This window comes from Caloenas nicobarica, chromosome 11, assembly GCF_036013445.1.
Source record: "Caloenas nicobarica isolate bCalNic1 chromosome 11, bCalNic1.hap1, whole genome shotgun sequence".
NCBI classification, from domain to species: domain Eukaryota; kingdom Metazoa; phylum Chordata; class Aves; order Columbiformes; family Columbidae; genus Caloenas; species Caloenas nicobarica.
In genome coordinates this window covers 6,899,961-6,926,674 of record NC_088255.1, presented here as the reverse complement: position 1 = coordinate 6,926,674, position 26,714 = coordinate 6,899,961, and the positions used below count along the sequence as shown (strand labels likewise).

The 26,714-nt window shown below is 48.1% G+C and overlaps 1 protein-coding gene across 1 annotated transcript in view; it reads left to right on the top strand.

The window, feature by feature from the left end:
• CACNA2D2 (calcium voltage-gated channel auxiliary subunit alpha2delta 2) overlaps nucleotides 1-26,714 on the top strand; it is a 218,343-nt gene that overhangs the window by 74,189 nt on the left and 117,440 nt on the right. Inside the window, exon 3 of the mRNA XM_065642425.1 lies at nucleotides 10,723-10,839. Within this exon, the coding sequence (XP_065498497.1) occupies nucleotides 10,723-10,839 (117 nt within the window). The remainder of the gene's footprint in view (nucleotides 1-10,722; nucleotides 10,840-26,714) is intronic.

The following is a 26,714-nucleotide window of genomic DNA, read 5'->3' as shown; positions in this document are numbered from 1 at the left end:
GTGGATCCATGGGACACTGACCATCTGCTCCCCGTGGAGGATGAGTCCATGTCTGGTCCTTCCCACGATGACAGCAGGCAGCCCGTGCCTTGCTGGCGTGTCACAGCCTCAGCCAAATGCGCAGCTGACTGAGAAGGAGGCTGGTGCTGGGGGGAGGGCGATTTGCTGCTCTGCTAAGAGGTCCCTGCTGTATTTTCTCTTTCATGCGAAGGGCTTTTCAGCAGGCTGTCAGGGCTGGGATGTCAACACCTGCATGCCGTGGGAGACTGCGTGCTCGCAAATCCTGTGCGGAACAGCCTGGCATGGAGGGATGCTGCAGCAAGCTGGGTTTAGCAGTTGCGTCTGTCTGACAACTGCAGTTTTTCGTTGGCATAATCACATATTTTAGAGCTTGTGAAGATGAGGAAGGTGGAGGAACAGGAAAGGGTGGGGTGTAGGAGAGATGGATGTCATGGATGCCCTCCATTGCTGCAGTTTTGTTCTTGCACATTGCTGCTGATCTTTGCCTCCTGCTCCATTCCAGGGCATGTTGCAGTACTTGCTGCCCTGTGCTCGTCAGCAATCAAATCAGGACCAGGGATCTCAATATTCCTCAAATCTGCTCTTGCAATTCCTGTCTGAGCACTCTTGTGCTGTCTATTCTGCCCTTCCCTCGGAAATTGTGTGCCTTACTACGCTCAAGACTTGGGCACTGGTTTTGCTGTGGTTTTTCACTCCACCTCACTCCTGATCTGTATTTTCATTTCCTACAAAGTTTTGGTTTTGGGCATCTGATCAAAAGTGTCCAGCTTTGACCGATGCCTGGATATTTTGGGACTGTTTCGAATAGCACCCTGGTGAAGGCTATATCAACGCAATTTCCGAATTGTCACCTTACTTGTAGTTTAAACCCAAGACACTTGGGTATGAAAAGCATTAACTTGTGCAGAAAGAACAAATGAATTTTCAGCCTACAAGAGTAGAAAGTAAAGTTGGGCAAATCTTCAGATATATAATGAGGCACAGTAGCACAAGGGAGAAGTGCATGTTCTTCATTAGTTCTGGATCTTTCCACCAAGAACATGGTTTTAAAATGCGGCAAGGAATTATCAGTTTAGGCATTGTAAAAAGTTTTCAAGTAGGATTTTGAAGTACTGAAGCATTTTGTCTTGTGAAGCATCAAAATCTCCATCATTGGATGTCTTTAAGAACAGGTCAGTGGTGCATGTTAGGAATGAGAGAACTGTGATAATTATGTTAGGAATGACACATCCATGATACTACTTTCCATGGGGGGTATCTGAGCAGGCTGGGACCACAGGAGCTGATGAGATACCTCCCAGCCCTGTTCTCTGTGATGTGGCAGAGGTTTCAGAATCTTTTAGCGGAGTGTCTCCCTTTGGATGTCGGATCTCTGGAGGCTGCCTTCAGAAGAGGCATCCCGTGCGATCTGCGTGGGTGCGTATCGGTCCTGCCCCTGCGCTGAAAACAAACCTGGGCTGGGTTTCCCAGCTGGAGGGTTTGATCCTGCTGCTCAAGTCTTGTTGGTGAGTCTTTGGAGGTGGGACAAAGTTGAAAACAGCCGACAGGGCTTTGCTGAGGGTCAGCTCTTTATTAGTATCCAGGCATGTGGTATATTTTGTTAAAGTCTCAGTTTCTGGACCCCACTGGCTCAGGGAGCCGGAGGCACTGGCAGGAGCAAGGGTGAGTGTGGAAATGCATGGAGGAAAGCTGTCTGCAGATCTGTTCTCCATATCCTCTGGGGACAAGGCAAAGCTTTATGAGCCTGTGCCATAACAGAGAGGACTTTGTATTAAACCTAAGTAACAGGCTGGCTAGGAAAACCCTGGAGGACATCAGCCAGGGAAGCCTTGGCTCTCCACCAGCAGTGGGAAAGAGGAGGATTTTGAACAGCACAGGTTAGGTGGATCCTGCATGAGCCAGAGGGATGGGCTGGAGTAGTGGGTCTCTTCCAGCCTTGCTTCCAAGGAGCCTGTGCATTTACAGAAATGCAAGCAGTGCTTGAGATTAGGGAGAAAAGCTTGTAAACGTGAATCCCTGAAGATCAGAGAAAGCCCCAAAAACCTACATCAGAAGGTAAATCAAGAGAATTGCAAAGTTGCTCTTCTGAAAGTTCAATTTCTTTAAAATAGATCATTACTCTGCAGAAAACTGTAGAGGTAACCATTGACAGTGCTGACTTTTGCTGGCCTAGATTTCAGTCGCTCTAGCTCTAATAAGAGATTTAGTTTAATTCCATGTCAGTGGAGTTATCCCAAATTTGCATCACTGCAGCTGAGAGCTGAATTTGGCCAGTGGTAGCCATCAGTAAGAATAAAAGGCAGTGTGAGGTAGTTGTTACTCTTTTTCTTGTGTAGTTAGAAGGAAAGCTTGAAAAATATGTCTGGGAGCTTTAGTGTTAGAGGCTGCACAGCCTTTTTCCACAGCCCTTCTTTCAAAAAGCAGCAGCTTTTCTAGCACAGAAGATAGAGCCGTTTGGAGGAAAAGGCCTGGTTATTTATTTAAAGTCAAGTCTCTGAGGATCTGAGAGTCTTGCATCGGTGAATGCAGAGTGAGGGAGGGAGCCAGGTGTGCTTGCAGGGCTGGGGGAGCAGCCTTCGCCCAGTGGCAGCCCTGCCGGGGCACCTGTGGTGTCAGGCTCTGGCACAGGAGCTGGGTGAAACACTTTCTATCTTCTCTCGGAGCACCGGTGGTCCCAGCCTCATCTTCCTCGCTGCCAGGGAAACTGAGTCTGGTGAGATCCCACTTGGGCTCTGTATTAGCTTTTCTAATTTCAGTGTCCTAAACATTTAGCCTTGGAAAAGAAGCAGCACAATAAAGGAAAACAGAGTTCTAAACCATCTGGCAACTGTGAGAAAGGCAGAACGGCAGCCACACAGAGTCCAGGGATGATCCAGAAGGCAGAGAAGTTTCTTGCTTTATCTTCCCCTGACCTTCTTCATGTTCTTCTCCCATTCATCTCACTCACGTGCTCTCTGAAGGTATCAGTCCCAGTGCAAACCCTCCCTGCCTACCTGGGCATCCTGCTCCATTCCCCCTCTCCTCTGAACGCTTGTAAACGTGAATCCCTGAAGATCAGAGAAGGCCCCAAAAACCTACATCAGAAGGTAAATCAAGAGAATTGCAAAAGTTGCTCTTTCTGGAAGTTCAATTTCTTTAAAATAGATCATTACTCTGCTCCTTCGGTGTCCCCATCCTCCCCACCCCTGTGCCTGTCCTGTGGTCCGTGTGTGCTGCAGCAGCCTGTGCCTGTCTGCCTCCGAGACCACTTGAACCTCTTTCGGTTACACTGACGAACCATTCCAAAATTGATTTTAATCCTTGCTTATAGGTAAACCAGGGGGAAATTGAGTTCTGTTGAACCGATATAAATCAAGCATGTATTTCTGGAAGAGCTTCACGTGGCAGGATTTGCACCGCTGTATCAATGCAGCTTTTTTGCCTGACCTATCCCTTGCTTTGGTACAACATAATTTAATTCTCTTAGGCACAATGATGATCCATAGTGCGAAGGCACTGATTCTGATAGAAATAGTATAAAGATGAAATATAGCAGACTTGTACATCTTTATCTGTGATGACATCCCTTCTAAGGTATTCTAGGTACAATTTTAGTGATGCTGATCTGAAGTACAGCTGTTCTGTATAGGCATGACTTAATCAAACTGGTTAAACTCTTCTGCATATATCACAAAGGAATGCAGTTGAGGTACCTTTTAAAAATACTGTTTTCCTTATTAAAGCTTTTGTTATGCTCCACATAACCAAGAGAGCAGCCAGAGTCAAGGATCAGGTTGCGGACTTTTTTGTTTTGTTTCTGTTTTACTGTTCAAGAGTATATTTTGAGAGAACATGTGATCTCTGAATGCATTTGGGTATTTGTCTGAACTGCTGTAGCTATTCTCTCCCTCTTATCCATTAGCCTAGCAGGCTTGGGGGGCTTGTGCCTAGACCCAGCAGCGTGACCCGTGCCATCCAGGCAGCTGCGGGTGTGCAGAGGCAGTTCCTGCCCTGTTTGAGACCTTATGTTTTCAGCTCTGCAGTGGTTTATTTTTGTATCACTTTATCTGAATAGAGAAGGCTAAGTTTGAAGTTCTGTGGTATTGAATTACCTTGCAGAAGATTCACTCTCTGCAGACACCCAGGCAGGTCTGTTTCTTTGAGAGCTCCCTGTACAAGGGTTTGGGCTGCTGAAGGCTAAAAGCAGCTTTCCAGGCCAGGCCAGGTTTTCTATAATCCAGGCTAACCATGCATAGCCCTTTATCCCTGCTAAATTATGCATAGCAGTCTCAGGTCTGCTTTGGGGCTGGCAGGCCTGAAGTCTTGGCTGCACAGGCTCTCGATACTGGGTTGAGCGAGCAGAAGTCCAGCCGGTTCCGGAGATGTGAGTATCGGTGCCACACAGAGCAGAATGGGCAGCACTGGAGCGGCTGGCACCTCTCCATCCCTGGCAGAGCAGGCTGCCTTCCCTCTCATCCCCTACGTCCTCTGTGGTCCTGCTGCCTTCTAGCAGGCTCTTTAGTGAAGGAAGGAGACCGTAGTTCTAGGGTTTGTTTGCTTTGATTATAGCTGACCATCCCCAAGGAGCAGCTAAACTGCGCGCTACCCTGTCCTGCTTCTGCAGGAGAGCTGTGAAGAGCTGCTGAGGGGGTGCTTGCGTTTTATTAGGGAGATGGGAGGAAGGAGCGTGGCAGGGAGATGGCACTGCGCGAGGAGAGAGGGAGATGGGGTTAGCAAATGTCACGCTGTTTGCTCCTGCGCGCTGGAGCACGTCTGCAGGCCGTGGGAGCAGCGGCTCTCGCCGAGGACATGTGGAGGTTGTGGCCAGGTCAAGGTCTGTGGGATCTGGCTGCTCACACTGCTCCTGAGGGGCAGCACGATGGGCGCCCGGGCTGGGGACTGTGGTCACAGAGCCGCATCCTCAGGGCTGCTGGTATCCCTGGTACTGGCTCTGGGAGCTGCCATGGGGTAGATTTGCAAAGCCCTTGCTGGACTGCGGCACCACTGCTCACCTGCTGCTGCTTCCCTTTGCCTTCCCTCCTCTGGACTCTTCGACAGGGAAAACAGGATCTGGCACCTTTCTGGCTGATGGCTGCTTCACCAGAAGGCCATCCCTGTGCCCTCTGCCTGCCCCTGTCCCCCTGGTCCCTGCAGTGGGGTGTGATCTGCTCTGTAGAACGCAGTACGGGCAGCACCAAGTGTCCTGGCGAGCTGTCAGCTGGGCCGGTATCGCTCTTACCACTGCCTGCTTGATTATCCCTGACGCCGCACCGAGGCTGACATCCTCCTAATGTAATATAGACACCATGATGATTACCATCATTGCAAGAACTATAAGCACCAGACGATGAAATTTAACAACAGTAGGCGCAGCAGGGATGAAGGGCGAGACGGGAATCGTGCTGTCTCCACTCTCTGCCTGTGGCCCTGAGCAGTCTCCATCTGCCAGCAGCATCCCTGGGGTTTTGCACTCCCTTTCCTCCTGGCTGCCCAGCCCCAGTGCTCCTTGCTTGGCCTGGACCATCTCACTGTGCTCTTGTCAGTCGCCTATGTTACTGGGAAATCCTTCTCTAGGCTCCCTCTTTGTTGGAGGGATCTGCTCTGTGTACTCAAAGCACAAGCAAGTCTGCTCCAGGGTCCCTCCTGTTCGTCTTTAGTGGTACCCTGAGCTGTGGGGGGACGGCAGGACACCACTGTAGGTGAGACAAGACTCAAAATGGGCCAGACTGGTGCTTGTCTGGTGGAGACCAACAGATGCTGAAGCTCCAGAAGCACTAAATGAGCATCTGAGCAAGCAGCACTTCTAAGGGCAGGTATCCTGCTGCAGCATTTGTTGTATCAACAAATTTCCTTTGCAGAGACCATATCAGGTCACTGTACAAAGCTGATCAGCATGGGCTTGGCTGCAGGAGCTTGAAGTGTCCCCCTGAACAGAGACCTTCTCTGCCCCCCATAACAATGCCAGGTGAGAAAACATTCATTTTCTTGGTGACATGGCACAGTCCCATCTCTGGGGCACGAGGGGTTGTCTCAGGTGTGCAGGACTGTCATGCCTGCAGAGGTGTGGTTTGGTCTTTGGCCTCATGCACCTGCAGCCACCCCTGCTTTGGGCTGCGACGCTCTGGGAGCAGGAATGCAGCCTGCTCTGCTGCTGTACGTAGTACTTTGCTCTTTCGCAAACATGCCAGGTTTGCACTGTGATTAAACACTGGTGTTTGGACTGCAGCTGTCCAAACCAGGTGTATTGGATTCATACAGGGAGTAAAAAAGAATAATAATTTCTGGAAGATGACTGTTAGCCAGACCAAATGCCTTTGCAGCAGGAACCAGAGTGCCGCAGCCTTTCCCAGTGGGGCTTGGCCCTGAGCAAACCTCAGCTGGGGTCTGAGCTGTGGGTACAGCCTGTGTCCTGGCCCTGTGGGGCTGAGAGCTGCTGGGGTTACCTGCTGCCGGGTTAGGGTTCAGCCTTCTGGTGGTTGCTGTTGTTTTGAAGCGGGGTGGCAGGGAGAGTCTTGGCATGGAGATGGTGCTGCGCTGCTCCAGTAGCAAACTTTTGGGGAAGGGCTTCTTCCTATGGGATATGAAAGGGAAGAGATCTGGTTTGCATCGCATGTGTACACGTGCACCATCCTAACCCTCCTGTCAGTGTCCCTCTCTTGTCCTGGGCTAGGAGGCTGGAGACTGGCCCTGCCGCTGTGCACGGGAGGCCAGCAGCTGTGGGAAACGGTGAGGCTGGGGCTGGTCAGATAACTCGGGCTTTCTAGGGGTGCCCAAAGGCACACATGTTGATGGTGCTATACAGGGAGCTCCCCAGGGTTTAACGATTTTCCTTCATGTTTTGTTGTCAGACACTTTGACCCATGGGGAGGTGCTGGGTCCTCCTGTGGCGGATTGTCGAGTGGTGGTTCCTGCGCTCGTGGGAGCAGTTCCGCACCCTTTTCTGTTTCTTCTTGGGCTGCCCGGTTTCATGATGATGGGTGTGCTCACAGGGAATTGGGGAGCAGCAAATGCTTTCTCTGAACCCTGGCAGCTCCCTGGATTTATAGGCACAGAGGGAATTAATAGCAGAGAGGAGCATCATTTGTTGTGCATTAGGAGCAAGGCAAACAAGTGAATTTAGAGAATGGATGTTCTAAGGCAATATCAGATCTGCCTCTCTGGTTACACAGTTGCTTCTGTGAACCTGTGTTGGCAATTGTTCGTGTTACCTGCTTTTGAGCAAGGCTACTTAGCACTTAGTCACTGTTTTAGGTGATCTTCTCAGCTGTTTATAATTACACTATGCATAGAAGTATTTGGGATGAAACTTTTAATGTTGCAGGTTTTCTTGAGTTGCATGATTTTCTTCCCCCTCCATCTGCCACCTTTTTTTTTTTTAATTTCGACACAGTACTTTCTGTAGTTTTGCCTGTGTTAATATTTCCCCTTGCTCTTGCCACTTTACTAGTTGACTCACAGCATCTGCTACTGGACTCTTCTTCCCACTACCATACTTGCATCTTCTGGCTTCTGCATCCAGCTTCACCGCTTCCCAGACTTTTTATTGAGGTTTATAGTTCGTACTTTGGTCTCAATCCCCATCCCCTGCATGCAACAGCTTCCTTCTCTGTGCTGCCTGAGGGTTAACCCCTCTGTAGGTAATTCAGGGACTCTGTGCAGCCCCTCTCCTGTCCAGTAGCATCAAGTTTTCCAACCCTGTTGGGCAGACCTAGTGCAGGGGCATTGCTTCTTGTTCTAGCATGGCTGGAGCATTGCAGGATTGGGCTTTATCTTTGTGTTCCTGCATTGCTTGCTCTGCCTGTTGGGGGGTACATGCAGACTGTGAGGGGATGGGGTGTGTTCACAAAGGGATTGCAAAGTTAAACCCAGTCTACCAAGGGCATGCAACCTGCACCCCCATTCTCCCCAGAGTGCTGGTACAGCTGTGTGTGAGTGTACCTATGTGGAATCAGAAGCAGCGGTTTCTTGACTCTGGGGTCACTGCTGTTACAAATTTCAAACCCAGGTCCCAGAACACTGGATCACAGGAGAATTTCAATGAGAGTGGCTTTCTAATCTGGACAAAACGAAGGGCTTTTGCCATTGCTGAGGAATGGTTGGGATGTCTTTGGCCAGAAAATCACCCCTTCGATTCAACCTAAGGAAAAATCCAATATGGGAAATGTCACCTTAGATAAGTAAAATCCTGCCAAGTTCTGAACAACTCAAAGCAAAATGCTACAATGGAGAGCACGAAGCTGTCTTAATTGCCTGCAGCACTACTGTTCATTCCCCTGCCTGTCTGGTATGTTCTTGTGCTCGTATGGTCACTGTTAATTCATACTGGATTGTTCTAATTAATGTCGATGAACTGTTCAGCCAAGAAGACTGTGGAGCTCTGCAGCTGCAGAGAGGGCTGGAGGAACATCTCCTGGGTTATTTTTCTGTCTTTTCCTCCCTTGTGGACAGGCACCGTTTCTGCCCATAACCAATAGGAGCCAATTTTCTGTTTCATAATAGGAAAATACTAATGTCAGGACGCCCTCCTTACCCAAAGCTTTCTCCTTGAAGATTGTTCCTCTTTGCTTTCCTAGTTGCCACTGCTCAGCTAGAGGTAGCACACATCTTCCAGACACATTATTTTGTTATGCTGTTACTTACCAAAGGGAAAAAGGTGTATGAGAGAATATTGCTTTGTGTTGAGCTTTCCTCGCTTTAACCCTTTCTGTGCTGATGTGGGGTGTTTTTCTGTAGTGCAAGATCTTTTGTTGTTGGCAATAGATGCTTTTCGGTCTGAAGCTTGGGGAGTGATGGAGCTCTAAAGTGAAGAACACCTAGAAATCATTTCTGCTGGAATCTGGGGATGCCTCTAAAATGTGTCCTTTCACTGAAGCATCCTCTTTGGAGTCACTGTGCTTACATAACTATCATCTCTAATGAGAGAGGTGTTGCTGAATTGAAGTGTGGGTGGTTTGGGGTTCAAAATTATTTGGGGGGAAGCCCTTGAAATCAGGTTGGCTGAAAACTTAGTGCTTGGAGTTGCCCCTCCTTGAAAACTGGCACGTCAGGAGCCTGTGAGAGCAGCCTTTTGCTTAGTCTCTGAGTGTACTCCTGTGGCTTCGACCTTGGAAACCACTTTGTTTAACCATGAAAGGAAAGGGAGAGCTGTAGTGGGGGGTCTCTGCTCTTGAATTCATCCCCAGCTGCCTTTTCAGAAAGGGGGGCATCTCCTGCTCCAGCTCGTTAACATCTGAAGAAGAAGGGTAGAATAAGTTACTTTCCAATGTATTAGGAGGGTCTCATGCTTTTCTTGAGCTGTGCGATGTGGTGCTGTCCAGATCCTGGGCACCCACCTGCCCGTAAAGCCCTGGGTTTCACCACCTTTATTTGAGCTGGCTCCACCAAGAGAAGCAGTTGTGGTGTCAGCCTGGTGAGTGTCTCTAGCCAAAGCTCTCCTTAGTCCCGCCAGCACAGGGTGAAATGTGATGATTTTGGAGGTATGCCCTTTTCCTAGGGAAGCTGGTTCTTTACTGGCTGCACGTGGGTGCTGCTCCACCATGAGAAGTGGTTTCTACACCATGTGGTCTTTTCCTTTGTGGTAATGGTCAGGTGTGCAGCAGACCAGCAGTTACAGGCAGAGTATTCCACCTCTAATGATGCTCTGGCAAAGAGGGAGTTTTTGTCCCATGGGAAGCAATGATTCAGCTCCCAAGGATCATGCAAGCTTGGGCAGGTGCCAGACGTGCTTAGCATGGAAATCGCAGTTAAGCATGGAGTCAGCTACCTCCCTGGGGAGGTCCAGCTCTCCTTGGAGGGTTTTCTGCTGCCGGATGTCTCTGGGTCTGGAATTGCAGGTATTTGCAAGTAGCCTGAGGATTCAGAGAGAAGCACAATCCTATTTGCTCTGTGGTTTTCTTTATGTATCTTATTTAAGAAAAAATAAGGTGTGAGGATATTTTTTCCCCTAATCTCAGATGGTTGGAAAAACCTCTTTTACCTGGTGTTGGATGCACCCGAGCTTGCAGACAGACCAAGTTCACAAGTCAGAAAATTATCTGAGGATGTGACTGGGAGGTTGGTGATAGCAAAGTCTTGTGCTGGGACTAAACCCTTCTTGTTTGGGCAGCGCTGATGCCACCAGCCCTCCCCTTGGGGCTGGCTTTGTCCCCTGCAGTTGTGTGATGTGGCTTGGTAGGACAGGCCCACAGGTCACAGCTGCACGTTTTGGGTGCCAACATTCAAATCCAGGTAACTGCATCTGCCCTTTAGGTTAATCCCAGTACAGGTCTGTGCCTCTCCCCACCACAGCCTGGCCAAGGTCTGGACTGGTTGTAGAAATCCTGATTTCCTGAGGGTGCCACATTACTATATTTTGCTTAGAGATGAGGGTTTATCCTACTTGATGTGATCCCCTTGCTCCCGTTCCTGGTCCCCGGTGCTGCCAGGGGGGGCGGGCAGCGTGGTGGGCAGCTCAGCTTTTGCGCACAAGGAGGGATGCTTGTAGTCTGCAAGTGTGAAGGAAGGCAGCTATAAAGCCAGTGGTGTGGGTAGCAGGTCTAATGCATCTTTTTTTCTGGTTGCAAAGCTTTTCTTCCCTTTTCCCCCTCATTTCCAAAGCTTATATTGTCACCTAATCCACATTGCTAAAATTCTACTGTGTTAGAGGATCAGCTTTTCTGTGGGAAGTCTGCTGCACTTCTCTCTCATATTGACTGTCCTTCTTTCTTTTGTTTTCCTCCTTAGATCTACAATGAGAACAGAAACCTGTTTGAAGTCAAGGAGAATGTGCCCAGGAAGTTGGTGGAGAAGGTCGCAGGGGACATTGAGAGCCTCTTGGCCAAGAAAGTCCGTGCATTAAAGGTAAGGTGATGGGCCTGTGTGCCAATCTTTTGTCTGATATATTCAGTTCAAGGAAGAGGGTTTATGCTGGTGTGGTGTTATGATCTCAGCTTCGAAGTAAATTCTATGTTTGTATGTCCTTTCCTGGGAACTCTATCCTGCAGTTGGACAGATGCATATGGAGTATGTCTGAGGTGTGAGGCAAGGATTTATCATTTAAGGATCTACTATAGTTATTTTCTTGGTTTGTTTGTTTTTTTTTCTCCTTCCACCATCATGTTAACACCTGGGTTGCTACTTACAAGAGTATAAGTAACAGCAAAAGCCCGGCAGCAAATTCGACCCAGTCACTTAACTGGGGTGCGGTGAGTGGGAGCAAACGTGCTGCAGTGTCTTTGCAATAGCTCATGGGAGCGTTTCAGACAAGTAGGGCTGTTTTCCTGTTTAGGAGAGGATGCACTGAGATATTTGTGCTGGTGCCTGGCACTTGAATCCTATGATTGAATGCGTCTATGAGTTGCCCTCGTGGGTGCCTGCATGCAGTTCCAATCTATTGTCCTATTTTATAGCACTCCTTTAAAAATGAACTCACTTTATCTGTAGTGGAACAAGGTAACCTGCTCGTGGTGTTGGCTCAGTAAAACCTGGCAATGACTGTAACAAGGTGGCATCTGCTACTGGGACAGAGACAAGCAATTGCCTTCCTGGATGCCTGGGTTGGGGTGTGGGAGCCATGTGAGAGCTTCACTTCCAGGAGCTGGTGTGTCCTCTCAAATACCTGACAGTAGTGAGCAGCTCGAAGTTGTGCAATGGATATCTGGCAGTACGGCCAACTGGACATGACCTGCTGCTTGATTAACTGGAAGGGCTTCTGCAGGGCTATAGGCAAGAGGCAGGCTCGGAGCAGGTAACATAACTGTCGTGTCCACGTAGGGACTGTAGCCAAAAAGACTGTCGGTCATCCTTCAACCTGATCGGCAGGAATGGGAGCACAGGAAAAAGTATTGTGGGGAGGGAAGGGGATTGCAATAACTGAGGTGTAACTGAGGTGTAACTGAGGCATGAGAGTTTCCACGTGACCTATCTCCATGGCTGGGTAAGAAGTAGTAGCTCAGAGAAGGTACACAGAAGGAATCACAAGACACCTATGTGGGCCAGAGGGGTCTCAAGACCTGACAGGATCTGAGTCAAGGGTGGTCAAAGGCTGGCCTGAGTGTCAGGATGGTATGGGGTTGTCCGCAGTGACTGACAGAGATGGGAACTGTAGGGATTTGGGTGAAGAAGATTGTTGTGTATTCCGTTCTTGACTTTGGGCAGTAAAGATTAGGCCTACTTGGGACTCAGACCAAGTGTTTTAGCTTGAATGGAGGGAGCTGAAGTGGGACTAAATGTGTGGGCATATTGTCACCACTGCACTTGGGTTTGTGGAAGTGAAGAACAGGGAGACCAGTTCTTTTCTGACCATGAGCTTGCATCCTGTGTTAGTATAGTTTGCGTGCGTGCTTGAGCATGCATATATACGTGTGTGTGTATATATATACCAGCTATTAAATGTTCCAAAGTTGTGTGCCACCTATAGATGCTGCAGAAAGACATGGGTGACAGAAGTCAGTTGTGAACTTGATATGCACCTGGCCAACATGTGGCTTCTGTGGGACAGGCAGGGTAATGACACTGAGTTACACAGCGAGACTGTGCTGAGTGGTTTCCACTCTGCCATTTGAATTTCAGCTGATCAGTCAGTCACTGTGGTTTTTAATGGCCTTTGCTCTGACTCACACAGACTTGCAGAGAATTTGTGTACCTTCTGGTGCTAGGTCAAGGGTAAGACTGCTGCCTGTGGTACAAATAACCTTTTTGTCTTGCGATTTGACTTCCTTTTCTTAAGGTTTTTGGGCAGGACTGGTCCGTGTGTTGTTAAGGGCTTATTTGTTGCTGGACTTGATGCAGAGGGGAGATTCGGGCAGCACTGGTTAGATTACAAGCACTTGTTGCTGTTTTATTTTAGTGGAAACGATGATCTGTTGACCTGAATTAGTCCCTTCAAGAGGACTCCTTCAGAGCTCAGTTGTTGGATGGAGCAATCTCTTACATCCAGCTTGCCTAGAGATTCTTGGCATCTTGGACTGGAGGTACCGACAAGAAAATATGGAAATGGAGAAGTTGATGGGAGGAGGAGAAATAGGATCTTCTGGATTTCTTCCACCTTGTGCTAAGCTCCTTTGAAGCATGGGACTCCCACAGCTTCTTCCACTCTCCAGCCTGTGTTTTCTTCTGTCTCAACTCTCCCCTTAGTTGAATCATCTCTCCTGGAGTAATTTCTTCCCCTTCTCTCATGACTCACAAGAGTGGTGATGACTTCTGGAAATATATTTTTCAGCATCTGAGTCAGGTGGGACTCCAGGTATCAGCAAGGGCAGGTGAGGAGGGAGAAATGGATCCTCTCCTTGAAGTATCATATGAATTGCTGCGTCACTCATGTACTCACCCTACTGAAAAGATGCCTCCCTGTCTCCTCTGCTGCAGGAGAGAGAAGAAATACTGCCTGTGCTTTGGTGGGACTTTGTAGGAAGGTGCTGGCTGGCCTTTGGGCACACACGATGGACACATGCCATTCTGATTAGGTGGTGATTCAGTCCAGCCATGAAAGAGCCAGTTTTCCTCTAAGTCAAAATATTAATGTGTCTTTATTGAACTGTGTGCAGAGCACTTATCAATAATACATAGTTTCTTACCTTGTGTGTTGCATGTCTAAGAAGCAGAAATCAAGCACAAGGAAACGAAAAGCAGCTGTCTGGCACTGACAGCCATGGTGTGGGCTGTGGCATCGGTCTAGCACTAGCAGGACACTCTGGTTTTCCATGTGCTTTTCGGAGGAGAGCCAGAGCTAGGGATGTGTAGCAAAGAGGATAATTGCTTGCTAAAATAGCAGTCATCTACAAGGGGCTGGTTATTTGGATGCTTTCCCTCCCGTTTTGTTCCAGACCATCATATCTCATGACAGTCTCATCATGGGGCAGAAAAATACCTAGGAAGGATTTTCACAATCCCCAAATGTTCCAGCTGGCACTAGAGGAAAGCATCTACAGCTGGGTCCTGGGGGACTTTACCCCATGTCCCACACAGCAGCCTCTATGTGACATGGAATTTTATCGCCACTAACTGCTCTTCTCCCCAGAATCCTCCGATGTCCGTTCTCCATGATGACTTCATTGCTTCAAGCCTGCCCTCAGAGTCTCCTTTGGGCTCTGTAGTTCCAGCTGCCTTTATTCCCAAGCTTTGCAGAAAGGGAGATAGAAGAGGTGGTGTTCAATACTAAAAGTACAGCTGCTCTTGGTTGAAATGGAAGTAAAAGATATTGCTAAGGTGGTGTAACTCCTGAAGGAGATTACACTAGATTTGTCCAGTGTATTGCATGGTGGGGAAGTTCCAGGGATCTCACTCCAGGTGAGGTGTAAGGAAACAGTACGTATGTTTCCAACTGGGTAGAAGTTTAAGGGGCTCTTCTTGTCCACACTCATGAGCTTGCCCTTGTTAGGGCTAAGACAGACATCTTCCTTCATGTGTGGAAAGGAGTGAAGCAGTAGGTTGCCAAATGACTACAGATCCCTGCTGTGTTTTCCTTGTGCTGGGAGTCACAGCTGACTGGCTCGTGGATCGACAGCAGAGACTAGAATTCAACAAGTTGGTTGTTTGCCAAATAGATTCTTTGCCACTTCTCTTTTTTAACTTGAATTTCCTATATCTTCTTTGATCTTTTGGTGTGTTCAGACCCCTGCTTGCCATTGTATATGCCCAGAGAGACATGTGCAGGCTAGGACTTCTTGGGGAGCTTGTTTAGGAGACCAGCCATTGGAGTTTGCTGATGGTGCAGTACTGAGCGAGCCAGGGCAAAGCCATCACCTGGACGTGAGCATGGGGCAGCAGCCGGCTCTGGATTTCCAAACCCCATGGATGTTTTTCTTTCTTCCTCTTTTTCTTCTCTCAGCAAAGTCTGTCTGGGATTCCCCGGTTCACCCATGGTGGTAAGACCTTCCCTTCCTCTAAAGCCTCAGTGGCTTTATTTGCTAAGGCTGGTGAAGAGGAGCCAGTTCTCTGTAGAAAGGAAAGGAAAGGAAGCAGCAAAGATAAAAGGCACTGGAAGGAGCCTCCCTTGACATCGCATCCAGCCCCGTGCTTTCTCCATGAACACAAGGGCAACTCTTCTTCCTTTCCCTGTGCTGTTGGCTGTTTTCACATCATGCTCTGCCTGCAGACCCAGGCTGCTCCTCTCTGCTGCTCCTGGCCACCAAGGAGACCTTGGCAGCCCAGCCCCGCTTCCTCACCTCTGCTGGCAATGTCAAGTAGCGTGGATTGAAGTGAGATGAGGCTGCTGAGGTGATGAAAAACTTCAGAAATGTCAGTTAAAGCAGCTGAGGGGTTGCTGCACCATTTCTGCTGTGCAAGCCCAATGCCTCAGGAAATTCTTCTGTTGCTGCAAAAGCATCTCTGCAGTGAAAAGGTGGTGGGGAACAAGAGGAGGTCATTGCTTGTGGGGCAGGATCTAGGAGGGTACTTCCCCCTCCCGCTCAGGTCTATGGACACCCCGGATCTGTTTCTTTTATAAGATGAGGTGAAGTGCATGAGTGATGCCTCTGAGTCTATTATTTCACAAAGCTTTGCAGACTGGTGGAGAAGGGAGTTGTGATTTGATGAAGGAGGAAGCTGAGAGATGGAAATTTTAGATCCTGGGGTATGTTTTAGGCTCGTTTCTGCTTTTTATACAGTTCTTGTGAAGGCTGCTTTTGGATGCTGATGGCTTCATCCTTCACATATTTAACCACAGACAATTTGCTTTGCCTCCTGCGAGCAGCACATCCAACAGTTTACCGAGTGGGTTATGCCCTGAAGTGAGCTATTTATGCACCGTGACTGGTCTAAAGACTTGCAGTCTGTGCTGGTGGTCTTCCCCATCTCTAAAAAGAAGCCTCCTGATCCATAAAACATGGTACGAATGTCTGCGGGCTCTGGTATTGCCCCCATGGGATGCTGGTGGCATGGCCGGGCAGGTATTTTTTCCAAAGAGCTGGTTTAGTTTTGCCTATTGTACATCACGGGCAAAATCCTTTGGTTTAAGGTGAAGTTCATTATAATTCATAATATGCATGTATTAAATATATTTATGTCTATTTTATATGCATGTGTGTATATACGGTAGATTGGGTACACCTTGTGTGACTCTGGTGATGAGAGAACTAACAGCACTTACCAGTAGTAGAGAAAGGTTTGTGGAGTTTGTTTATCCTGTTCTTGTGGAGTTTAACTGTATGTTTTTGTTGCTATGTGCTTAGCTCCAGTGCGGTATGAGCATTTGGGGGAAAGGAGGGCTTCGGTAGGAGAGTTCAAGGTTCCTGTTCCTTCAGATAAGGTGTAGGAACTCACAATAAATTTCACTGAAGACTTCCAGGTTTTCTTGTAACAAAAGTAGGAAAGGCTACGCTTGGCATTCAACTTTTTCTTTTGGCAGAAAAGTGAATACAAAGGACAAGACTGGGATCATCTTTGTTTTGAAAGCATACTGCAGGGGGGTCTGGCTGGGTGTCCTGTGGCTGTGAAGACTGGGTGAACATTGCTCTAGGATTTTGTGGCATTCCCATTTTCCTTTGCCTTGGATCCTGAGGTGACTGGAACCACTTTGGTGCATGGTTAAGATGGTTGATCTGGAGATGAGAAAGACTTGGGCTTTTGTACTGCCTTAACAAAATTTCTCAGTTTTGTCTCTAATTTCCACCCCCCACCCTTCATTTGGGGTTTTTCCATTTACTGGTGTGTTTTCCTTGCACATTCCTTCTGATGACAGTGCAGTTAGTACTTAGCTGTGCTTTAGGATCCTCTGATGGGAAGGCAAGGTGGGAGCTTGCGTTACCATGAAGTATTTACCAAGCTGCCTTCTGGGGGCAAGAGTTGGTCAGCGGGGGCACCGCAGGAGGTAGGAGCTCAGGCCAGTTGTGCATTACTGCACAGTGCAGTAATGTTCAGCTGGGACTAGTTCCAAGCTCCAATTGCATCTGGCACAAGCATGTATCAAGAGTGCAGAGGGGATTTAATTGGACAGGTTTATCCCCTTAACGATTCTGATAGCCCTGAGATTTCCCTTGCAGGTATGTGGTGAACGAAGTCTTTATCAGCTCTTCTGCTCCCTGATAGGGACAATAAAGGGTTTCACTTGTCTAAAGAGCTGCAAAAATCGGCGTGTAGCAAAGCATCTCAGCTCAGTTCAGAGCATCTCCCTGCTCCCTTCTCTTGGTGATGGAGGCGCTGACCTCTGTGGTGGTGTGGGCTGGTATGAGACGGGCAGTGCGGGCACGGCAGCTTTCACTTCCCTCCGACACTGTTGGAGTGTTGCTGTCCTCTGGTCTTGGTGGCACCTGTTCCTCAGTGTGGGCAGTGAAAGGGGTCAGCATCCAGCAGGAGCAGCACTGGGGTTGTACTGGATTTCTCCTCCGTTGCTGGCAGTGCAAGGTCCTGTTGCCATCTCACCACCACGCTGAGCTGTCTGAAGAAAGTTCTTCCAGGCCAAGTCGTTGATGTGTTTAAGTAGGGAGGTCCCAGGGCAGTGTGACAGAGCCCCGGATTTTACCTGGTGGGCGACTTCTGGGCATGCCAGAAGGCCACCAGTGGCCATACCCTGGCCTGCTGGGTCCCAGACCAGTGTCCAAGCTAAGGGACATGTTACTTGTCTTGCCTAGGCAGCAAAATGGGGGAGGAAAGAGGGGAAAAAGCATAGTTCAGGTGAGCTCAGATGCAGCCCGTGTTTTGGTGGGATGTGGGCTTCATCGCCCTGTTCCAGCCACACAGCCACGGACAGGAGCTCTTGTATTCGTGAAGGAAGGACCACAACCAACATCAACCTTGCACGTTCTGAAGTACAAAACATTTAAAGGTATGATCTCTGTGCTTCGTTAATTCATAGTGACAAATCCACCTCTTTTCCTGCTTCTTTGCTAATTGCTGGTTAGTGGCGTTTGGTTTTAATTCTATTTTTAATTTGCTCCTAACCAAATCCTGGCCGACTTGTCCCCATTTATTTATTTGTTTGTTTGTTTATTCATTTGCATTTGTGTGTATGTGTGTGTCTTCTCCTGCCTCATGATTGTTCTTGTGCTGGACCTGTTCCAGTAATCCAATTTGAGTCCAATCTCCCAGGTCTGGAATTCTAATTTACAGATTGCAGAGGGGAGCCGAACAATGCTCACACACCATGATGGGGCTTTATTGTCTAATCTAATCAGGGACAATCAGATGTTTGTAACAAGTCTATCAACACTGTATTGGGCCAGTTTGCCGAGCAACGTAACCAGCTTTCGTAATAGTGCTAACGCGATTTAGGGCTTCCTGCACTTTCATGCAGATTATGTTGAACGTTTCCCTTTCTTCTCCCGTGGACGCTTGGCAGCAGCCCAGCCCAATGAGCTTTACAACTTGGTAAGCTGCTTGGTGCACCCTGCGCTGCAGGGGCTGCTGCTGCCCCCCCGGCACTGCTGGAGGCTGGAGGGCTCCTGGGACAATCCCCTTTGGGGTATCCGTGCAAGGTATGGACTCAGCATTGTAAATGCATCTGGAGTCACGGATAGGGGAGCAAAAAGCGATAGCCCCAAGCTGTTAAAATATTTGGTAAATCTCCATGGCAGGTCTATAGCCCTATACGCACGCTGTCAGCCTGCAGGCGCCGGGGGCTTGCCTGGCTCTTGGTAGAGAGCAAATGAAGAAACCTTTGTCCTCTCTTGCCCTTGGCAAACCAAGGTGGCTGTTTCTGGGTAGTCACTGTAAGAAGTCTGGGCAGTTGCTGTTCAGAGGAGATCTCTCTGGGGTTTTTTTGGGATGCCCTCTAAGGGCCTGGAGCAAAAGAGGAGGCACAACTAGTTCTGCAAACAAGCTGATGTCTCTTAATGCAGCTCTCCAACCCAGAGCAGAATTTCTTTACTTTTGCTGTGCAAATAAATAGTTTCCTGACTTTCCCCTTCCCCAAAACTGAAATATCTCTCTGGTCCCTTACCCTCACAGCTAGCTGTCAGCCAGGAGGTGAACTTACACTGATTGTCATGCTCCACATCTGTACCACTTAGCTCTGCGCCCAATGCCTTTGCCCAGGGATTTATTTTAGTCTTACGGATTCTTCCCTGCCCCAAAGCATCTTCCCTCTGGCAGGTGCTGTGTGCAGCAGTCGTCCTCGAGGCAGGCACCTCGCTGTGAGGAACCCAGAGCCTTCTGAGACCAGGTGAAGAGAAGGATGAAATAGTCCTTAAAGTGTGTTTTACTTCCCTTCCTAAAACTGTATTGTGTATTTGATAGCAGTTTGCATGTTGTTTTTCAGTTTTTCCTGGTTTCTCCAGTGCAGGTAGCAGAGGTGGAGGTAACTAAAGCCATTAGTGTTGGCAAGGGATTTGCAGCAGTTGTAGCTCTCGGCTGTCTCAAAGATTGGATCTGTCAGCTTGGTCCTCACCCCCTTGAGCTCCTGAGGCCTGTTAGGGCTGCTTCATTCTGTGCACTAGGGCATGCATTTGGGGTTGGTTGAAAAGGTAAAAGAAGATGGGTAAGACTTGCTGCTCTGGCTGTATAGACAGATATAGACATAAAAATGGTGAGTGATGCAATAAAGGGGTCTCCGAGGGAACTGGTTCTGGGGAAGAGAATTGCCATTTAATTCTTTATAAAGCAACCTTTAAACATGGTTGGGAAGAAATGTTTGCAATGATAGCAAAATAAAAGAAACCATGTCACTGAAAAAGGGATTTATTTGAATTTCCTTGGTTAGTTTTGGTGTGAGAAAGTGCATTTCCATGGCAGTTCGGTAGCTAGAGTTGCTTCTGCACCCTGTCCTATGGCTTCATAATCTGTGTATGGTGGCAGAGGGTGAGGATCTTTATTTTCCTGGGGTTGCCTGCAGTTTTGCAGGGAGTGTGTACCCCTGTGTTTATGGATCTGTTCAGCCCCTGCCCTCCATGCTGCTGTACATCCTTGAAGAGCCATCTGAAGCCCAAGATCTTGGGCAGAAAAGGCTCTCACCTATTTATTTTCTTGTTTTGTGCTTTTCCCCGTGAATGTTTGAAATGGAACATCTGGGATGGAAGGCTCTTAATATTGAATACGAATAATTGACCTGGGAAGAAAAACGGAATCATTTTGAATTCAATTCAGGTAGAATGAGGATTTTTTTTTTTCTTTTTAAGGGTTTCATCCCCTAGTTGAACTAAAATTAAATTATTTGTATAGCTTTGTTCATGGACAAGTAGCAAAGTTAAAGACTCTAATGACTGAGGGGGTGGAGGTTTGGTCCTGTAGGTTAATGAACTTGCATGAAGCTTTTTTGTCTCAAAAGCTCTCCAAATCCCGCCTTCCTTTCCTAAAGAAAGTGGATTTGGCAAGTCTCATTTCTGCAGCCCACGGAACGCAAATCAGCCTTGGCACGGTTCACCTCGGGGGGTCTCTGCAGGAGAGTCCTATGACCTGAACAGCTGGGGTGGCTGGAGGTGAGGTGACCATGGTGTCACGAGCGTTCAGCTTGGCTCTGGTGCTGGGCTTTTACACCGGAGCAGCACACCGGCCTGCTCGTTGTCTCCTAGTGCCGTATCTAGCAGGGACCGTGCTTTCTGTTCCACACAGCTTTGCTTTGCATCCGCTGCAGCTTTAATGGCAAGAGCCTGAAACCCATCAGCATCCAGCCCTACCCCATAGTAAGGAGCTATTATAGATTCCCGGAGCAGCTGATGTCCATTAAATGTTTGAGTGACACTACAACAATGTGTAAAATATCTGTGATAAGGATGTAGCAAATCTTAATAAAAAATAAAAAGGCGACAAGAATGTAAATTGCACATACTCTTGTGATAAAGAGCCAGAGATAACATTAAAGAGATTGTATCAATTTAATGCGAGTTTAGTGCCAAAGCTTGGGATCCGCTCTGTAAAGAGGAGTTGTTGGGAGCCCATCGTATTCCAGCAGACAGTGCTCAAATTGTCCTGGTCCTCGGGACCAGCTGTCCCTGCAGCCACTGTGCTGCATGGAAGCCGTCTGCTTGCAGGGGATTAATGAAAACCTTTCCTGCCTCTATAATAAAAATAACATTCCTTGGAAAAAAATAAAGTGCCCTTCTGCCTGCTGGCCTTTGGGTCCCTCAAAATGCAATTAAAAAGCAGCTTAATACAGCCTTGTGATGAGAAATCTGTCAGCGTCCACAGGCAATCTGAAGTGAAAGCAAGATGAAACAGATGCGAGCAAAATATTTAACCGTGCGCCTGCCCGCCTGCCTGGCGGCGCGTGTGGAGCAGCCGGCTGACCTGGGACGTGCGGGGCTGGAGCTGGGTCAGCTGGGGGAGCTGGGCTGCAGCAGCGCCTGCGAGGGATGGGAGCCCAGCCTGGGCTTTGCGTGTCCCTGCCTGAGCCCCCCATCCTCTGGGATGGTGTTTCTGCTTCACATCCTCGCTTTCTGCCCCTCCTCTACTATTGCAGATTTGTCCGGCCCTGAAAGTGGCCGAGGAGCGCGGTGGTGAAGGCTGTTTGTTGGAAGTGCCCTTACAGGGTCGATGGAAACGGCAGCTCCCAGTGCCGGACGCCAGCAGCGCTGCCTGTCTGTGCCCGAGCGCTGTCTTTGTGCTGCAAAACGTGCCGTCGTCTTTGGCCGTCATGGGTTTGCCCTGTGTGTGCTGCTACTGGTAGGAGGCGCGAGTTGAAATCCCACCTCAGCTCGACACAGAGCTGCTGTAGCAACAACAGCTTTACTGGAGTGGTGCTGGGAGCCGTGGTGCGTGGTGCACGCCAGTAGATGGCACAGCTTTTATATCCGCTAATTATTGAGGGAAAGAATGTCGGTTCGTGCCGTTCCTGTTGCTAATCTTAGCTGTGCCTCGCTCTTTGCTTGCACAAATGAAGAAGTCTCTGCTGGTGTGCCTGTAATTGAGGAAGTCAGGTGAGATTACAGGAGAAGATGTGGAACTTCGCAACATTGGGGGGCAGCGGGCAACTACGATGGGGAGGAGGAGGTGAGCAACCGTGTTCTTGGTTGCGCGCAGAAGCAGATAAGCGCACTTCAAGGTGGTGGTAGTTTGGCTTCCCAAGCACATTCCAGCAAGTGATGAATTCCCTTAGAACAGATATATTTGACTGCTCCAGCTTTATGTGTGGGGAAACTGAGGCCCGGGGAGATCACACTTTGTCTTTGATAGCCCTGGGAACAAGAGCTGTGCTTCCTAATTATGTTCTGGGACTTTCAGCTACAAGGTGTCCTTCATGCACGGTTACTACAATAACATCTCCCTGAAGCTCAAATCTCCTTCTCTCTGCTCTGTTTGGGTTTGGCTCTATTGTTCCCTGGCCTGATCAGGCTTTCAATGTGGAAATTTTTTTAGCAGAAAATATAGAATGCGCCTTTCTTAAGGGAGTACCAGTTGAATGGACCCTTAAATCTTCTCCCTGTGTGATGTTGCCCTGCTGTTTTATACCTCCCCTAAACCAAAGCAGCGCTCTGGCCCATTCAGACTGGGCACGTGGACCTTGCTGAGTGGTGGCCACTGGAGTTGGGAGAGTTGCTCGAGGGCAGCAAGACAACCGTGAAACAGAGAGGGAGGCTGCTCGTCCCCCTGTACCCCTGTCCTGGGAGATGTGCAGAGACCCTGACGTTAGAAGCAGTCTTTCTTCCTACCTGCTGCCTGCTCAGGAACTTCTTTTCACGGCTGAAATTGATTTTTGCAAGTGGATGGAAAGGACATATCCCAAATCTTGAGGGTCTGGAGTGCGTGTGGAATATAAACCAGAGTGTATGTATGTGCTGCTGTAAATAGAGTTGTCACTCTAAAAGAAATGGGGTTTCTAATGCTTGTCAGATCATTTTAAAACCATTTTTATTACTAGATTACATTATAAGATAAAGTTTATTGTAGCAAAAAAGAGGGAAGGTGTAGGATTTGACTTCAGATTTGGAAACACACTTAAATTATGAAGAGTCTTTGAGCCTTAGCTGAGGGCATACATTCTGCTTCAGGGTGTTACTCCAGGGCATCTCCTGCCCAGCGGAGTTAAAGGATGATTTCCTGATTTCAGGGCAAACTGTCCCTTAGCATGTCACCTTTTATAACCAAGCAATGACGTGCCATGTGGACATTGACACAGAATTTTCAGCTCACAAGTCTGTGTCCTACTTCTGAGGCAGAAACCCTTCCAGGGCATCTGTCCCAGCTGGGAGGTCCTGGGGAACACCCCATTCCTGGAATGTGCCTTTAAAACAACAGCCCTAAGGATTTCTTGTCAAAGCTGAGGATCAATCCTGGTACATGTTGACTTTATTTCCTTTCCTCTCCCCCGTGAGAATTGCTCCTAAAACATTTTGCTCTAGTTATGCTCTTACTTTTAGTGCTAAGTCTGCAAGCAAAAGAAAACACTGGGTATGTGCCAAGTCTTTTCTTAGCTCTTCCTTGCAGATACCAGTAGCATCCCTTCTTCTAACTCAACGCCTTCCATATTTTCCTCCAAGGTTTACCTAGTGATATCTATCTACCTTTGATAGATATCAGTGAAAAAGTTGTTCTCTGTTGCCTCAGCTGTTCGTTTGATGCGGCATGCCAGAGAAAACAGCAGTCTCCTTCTCCCACTGGAATTTGACTTCAGAGTTCTGTTGTTTCGCATCTACCTTCTCCATCCTAGTTCAGACAACTACAGAGCACATCACAGACCAGATGCTGGAGGAAGCAGTTGCTTTGCGAGCACCATCTGAACGCTGTAGCCGCTCACACTGTGCAGAGCGAGCGTGGTGCTGAGATGCAAAGAGAAGAGTGATCTGCGACTGGGGAGGGATGTTTGGATGCAGCAAACCTCCTGCTTCCAGGCCAGCTTGTGGGTTTGGTCAGAACTTGGCTTTTTTGAATGTTGCACAAATATTTGAAAGTCACTCGGTGTCTGGAGTGGTGAGAAGATTTTAACCCTTAGCTTTATGTGAAGCTATGTTTACCATAACCTCGGCCTCTGCAGAACCAGGTTTATTTTGCATATAGACTAACGCTGATAGTCCTCACTGCCTTGATATTAGTGATTTTCTGTCTCTCCTATCCCCCTAATCAAACCTAGAACCTCTGCAAGGTCCCATTCTGAGCAGCTGCTTCGCTCCTTCTGTGCGGAGCATCCCTAAAACCTGAGCTGTAATAGCATCCCTGCTAATTATATCACTGCAGATTTATTTCATGGTAATATTATTACTGGCCTCAGGCATCAGCACTATCATTGGGAAACATCGAATGATCACAGCTCCTTAGCTGCCTCCATTAAACCTGAGAGAAGCGTCTGGGCCTGTTTATAAGTTTGTCTTTTGATGAGAGCCAAGGATTGATGAGCTGGTGGATGCGAGGTTTGCAGAACGTGCCCTGGAGGGATGCTTGCCTCGTCATGGCAGCCGCGAGGTGCAGATGGCAGGATCGCTAGCTGAATGCACACGCAGCCTGGGAAGCGGGGAGCAAGGCAAGAGCGTCACCTTTATCTCTGCAGGGCAGACCTTGTCCTCTCCCTGGCAGCCGCATCCGGGGCGGCTTGCGCTGCGTGCGGGACGGCTCCGTGCTCCGGACCAGCGGTGTTGGTGGGAGCTGCGCCCGAGGAAAGGGTGTGGTTTTGAGTAAGCAAGTTGTCTTGTGATGCTTTCTGCTGAAAGTCTTGGAGGTAGGGCAGAAGAAAAGGCAAGAATATCAGTGCTGGGTTTGTTTTTTTTTAAAAAAAAAAAAAAGGGAAAAAATAGTTTAGGAGTTTTCTCTGTTTTTCTTTGCTAGAAATAAAATACTGCGGCTGGTGTGCTGGGTGCCAAGGCGTTGTGCTGAGAGCTGTAGCGTGCAGTGCTGTATCCCCAGGGCTGTTCTGTTCCTGGGACCCAAGCGCGTAGCTGCTTGGTGCTACGGGCTGCGTCCCTGCGGAGCACAGCGGTGGGATGACGGTAGGTCTGTAGAGGGAAGCAGGTGGTGCTGAATGCCTGATATGCACGCTCTGGCTTTTGGAGGATATACTAAAATATTTCGGAATATGTCCCAGTACCACGCAGATTTATTGCGAGAGAGTTTTTGTCTGCACCTGAAACCTGGTTTGACTTGCAGGGATGGGGTGACTGTCTTCCCCCAGCCAGTGCCTTGATCTTCCCCATGGATGCCTGTGATCCCCATACAGGCCACCTGAGAGAACAGCAGAAGGTTATCGCAGATCCGAGTTTTAGCTGATGTGGAGAATGCAAGGAGATAACTTATCAAGGTCCCTTTCAAGATCTATAAGAGTAGATCAGTTGTTATTGATTTTAATGTGTCTGTCTGTGAAGTCCTTTTTGGTTAGGGTGTGAAGTGCTCCAGCATGGGGAAGAGTGGGCCAAAACTTGACTGAAATGTGGTCAATAAATTACATGCAGACAAAAGGCACTTACATTCAGACTGCATCAAGTCTCCTGGTAATTTCAGCAAAACAGTTGGAGCAGAAATATGCTGATAATTATTTAAATTAGGCTCTGAGCATTGAATTTTTTTTCTTCAAGTAACAGCACTTCAGCACTTGTCCAGATGAGTGCTAATTCACCCAAATGGAAAGGTTTATTAAACATGCCAGCCAGTGCTTTAGTAATATTTAGGACAGCAATTTTGCTTTATTATATCTCTTAACAAAGAGGACACAGGCTTCTTGATCCAGCATCAGAGCAGTTGGGGGATGTTGGGCAAGGTCCATGTCAGCTCTGCCTGGTCTTCAATTAAGCTGCATCTTTTTTGCTTCAATTTTGCCTTTTTGCCAAGTGCAAACCTGGGACCTTACTTGAAAAAAAAACTTCACTGACTTGATCAGACTCAGGGGTTCTCAAATTCTAGATGTCTGGCTTTGGAAACATTAAAAGATTAAACTGAGTTTGCTCCAGAGAAATGGGCCCTGAGCGACGTGCTGAGGAAGATGAGCTTCAGCTCCTCCTGCTGCCCCTTGCTCACTCTGGGACACATTTGACAACTGTGTCATTTTGTGGAGAAATTCAGGTGCACTAAGACAATCCCAGACCGTCATTTGCTTTCCCTCACTGATGTGTCACACGCAGTTCCTGGTCTCCACTGTCACCATGTGTGTTGTCACACAGATGTGTGTACAAACTGGTAGATACAGATGAACCTGAGCTGGAAGCTACCCAGTGCGTTTAGCACTGTTTCACTACCAGGGCTCTATCTTGAGGTTGTACCATTGTGGTACACTGGCTTTGCTGTTACCGTTAGCACACTATTTGGTTTATATATTTGAGAAGATGCTTCACAAAGCCCAATGGATTGAGATTCTGCTAAGACATCCAGGAGAAGGCTTCTGCTTCTGTTTGTCTGTGGGTGCAGATGTTTGGTTCTGTGGTTTCTCCCAGGACTCAGCTGGGTAATTAGGATTATTTGCACGGATTAGAGATAATATAGAAGTGTCTTAGTCTGAGAATTTCCTCACAAAGGGGATGGTTGTATGGTGCAAGTGCTCCTTGGAGATCCATCCAGGAGAGAATGACTTTTAGGTTTTGAAATTTCTCTGTGTCCTCCAGAACAAAGACTTACTGCCTCCTGTGTGTGTGTGTGCTCACCAAGGGCATGAGGACAGAAATACCATATAGCGTAGCAAAATCTGTGTTCTGCTGCTTGTATCTTTAAGACTTTGTCCAAGGCAGAGAGGCAGGGACAGGATTTTGAGAAGGACTTAGTTTTGCTGCCATCAATGTTTTAATAGGGGTTGAAGGAACAGTATCGTTTGCGTACGTCATGTTCATTGATAACGGTATTTCTCCATCCTCTGATTGTTGGTGGGAACTGTCATTTTTGCTATTATATAGTAGATGTCTTTTTCTTTACTGGAAGTTTTTCTTCCTTGTTCCTCTCATAAGTATCTTCTTTCT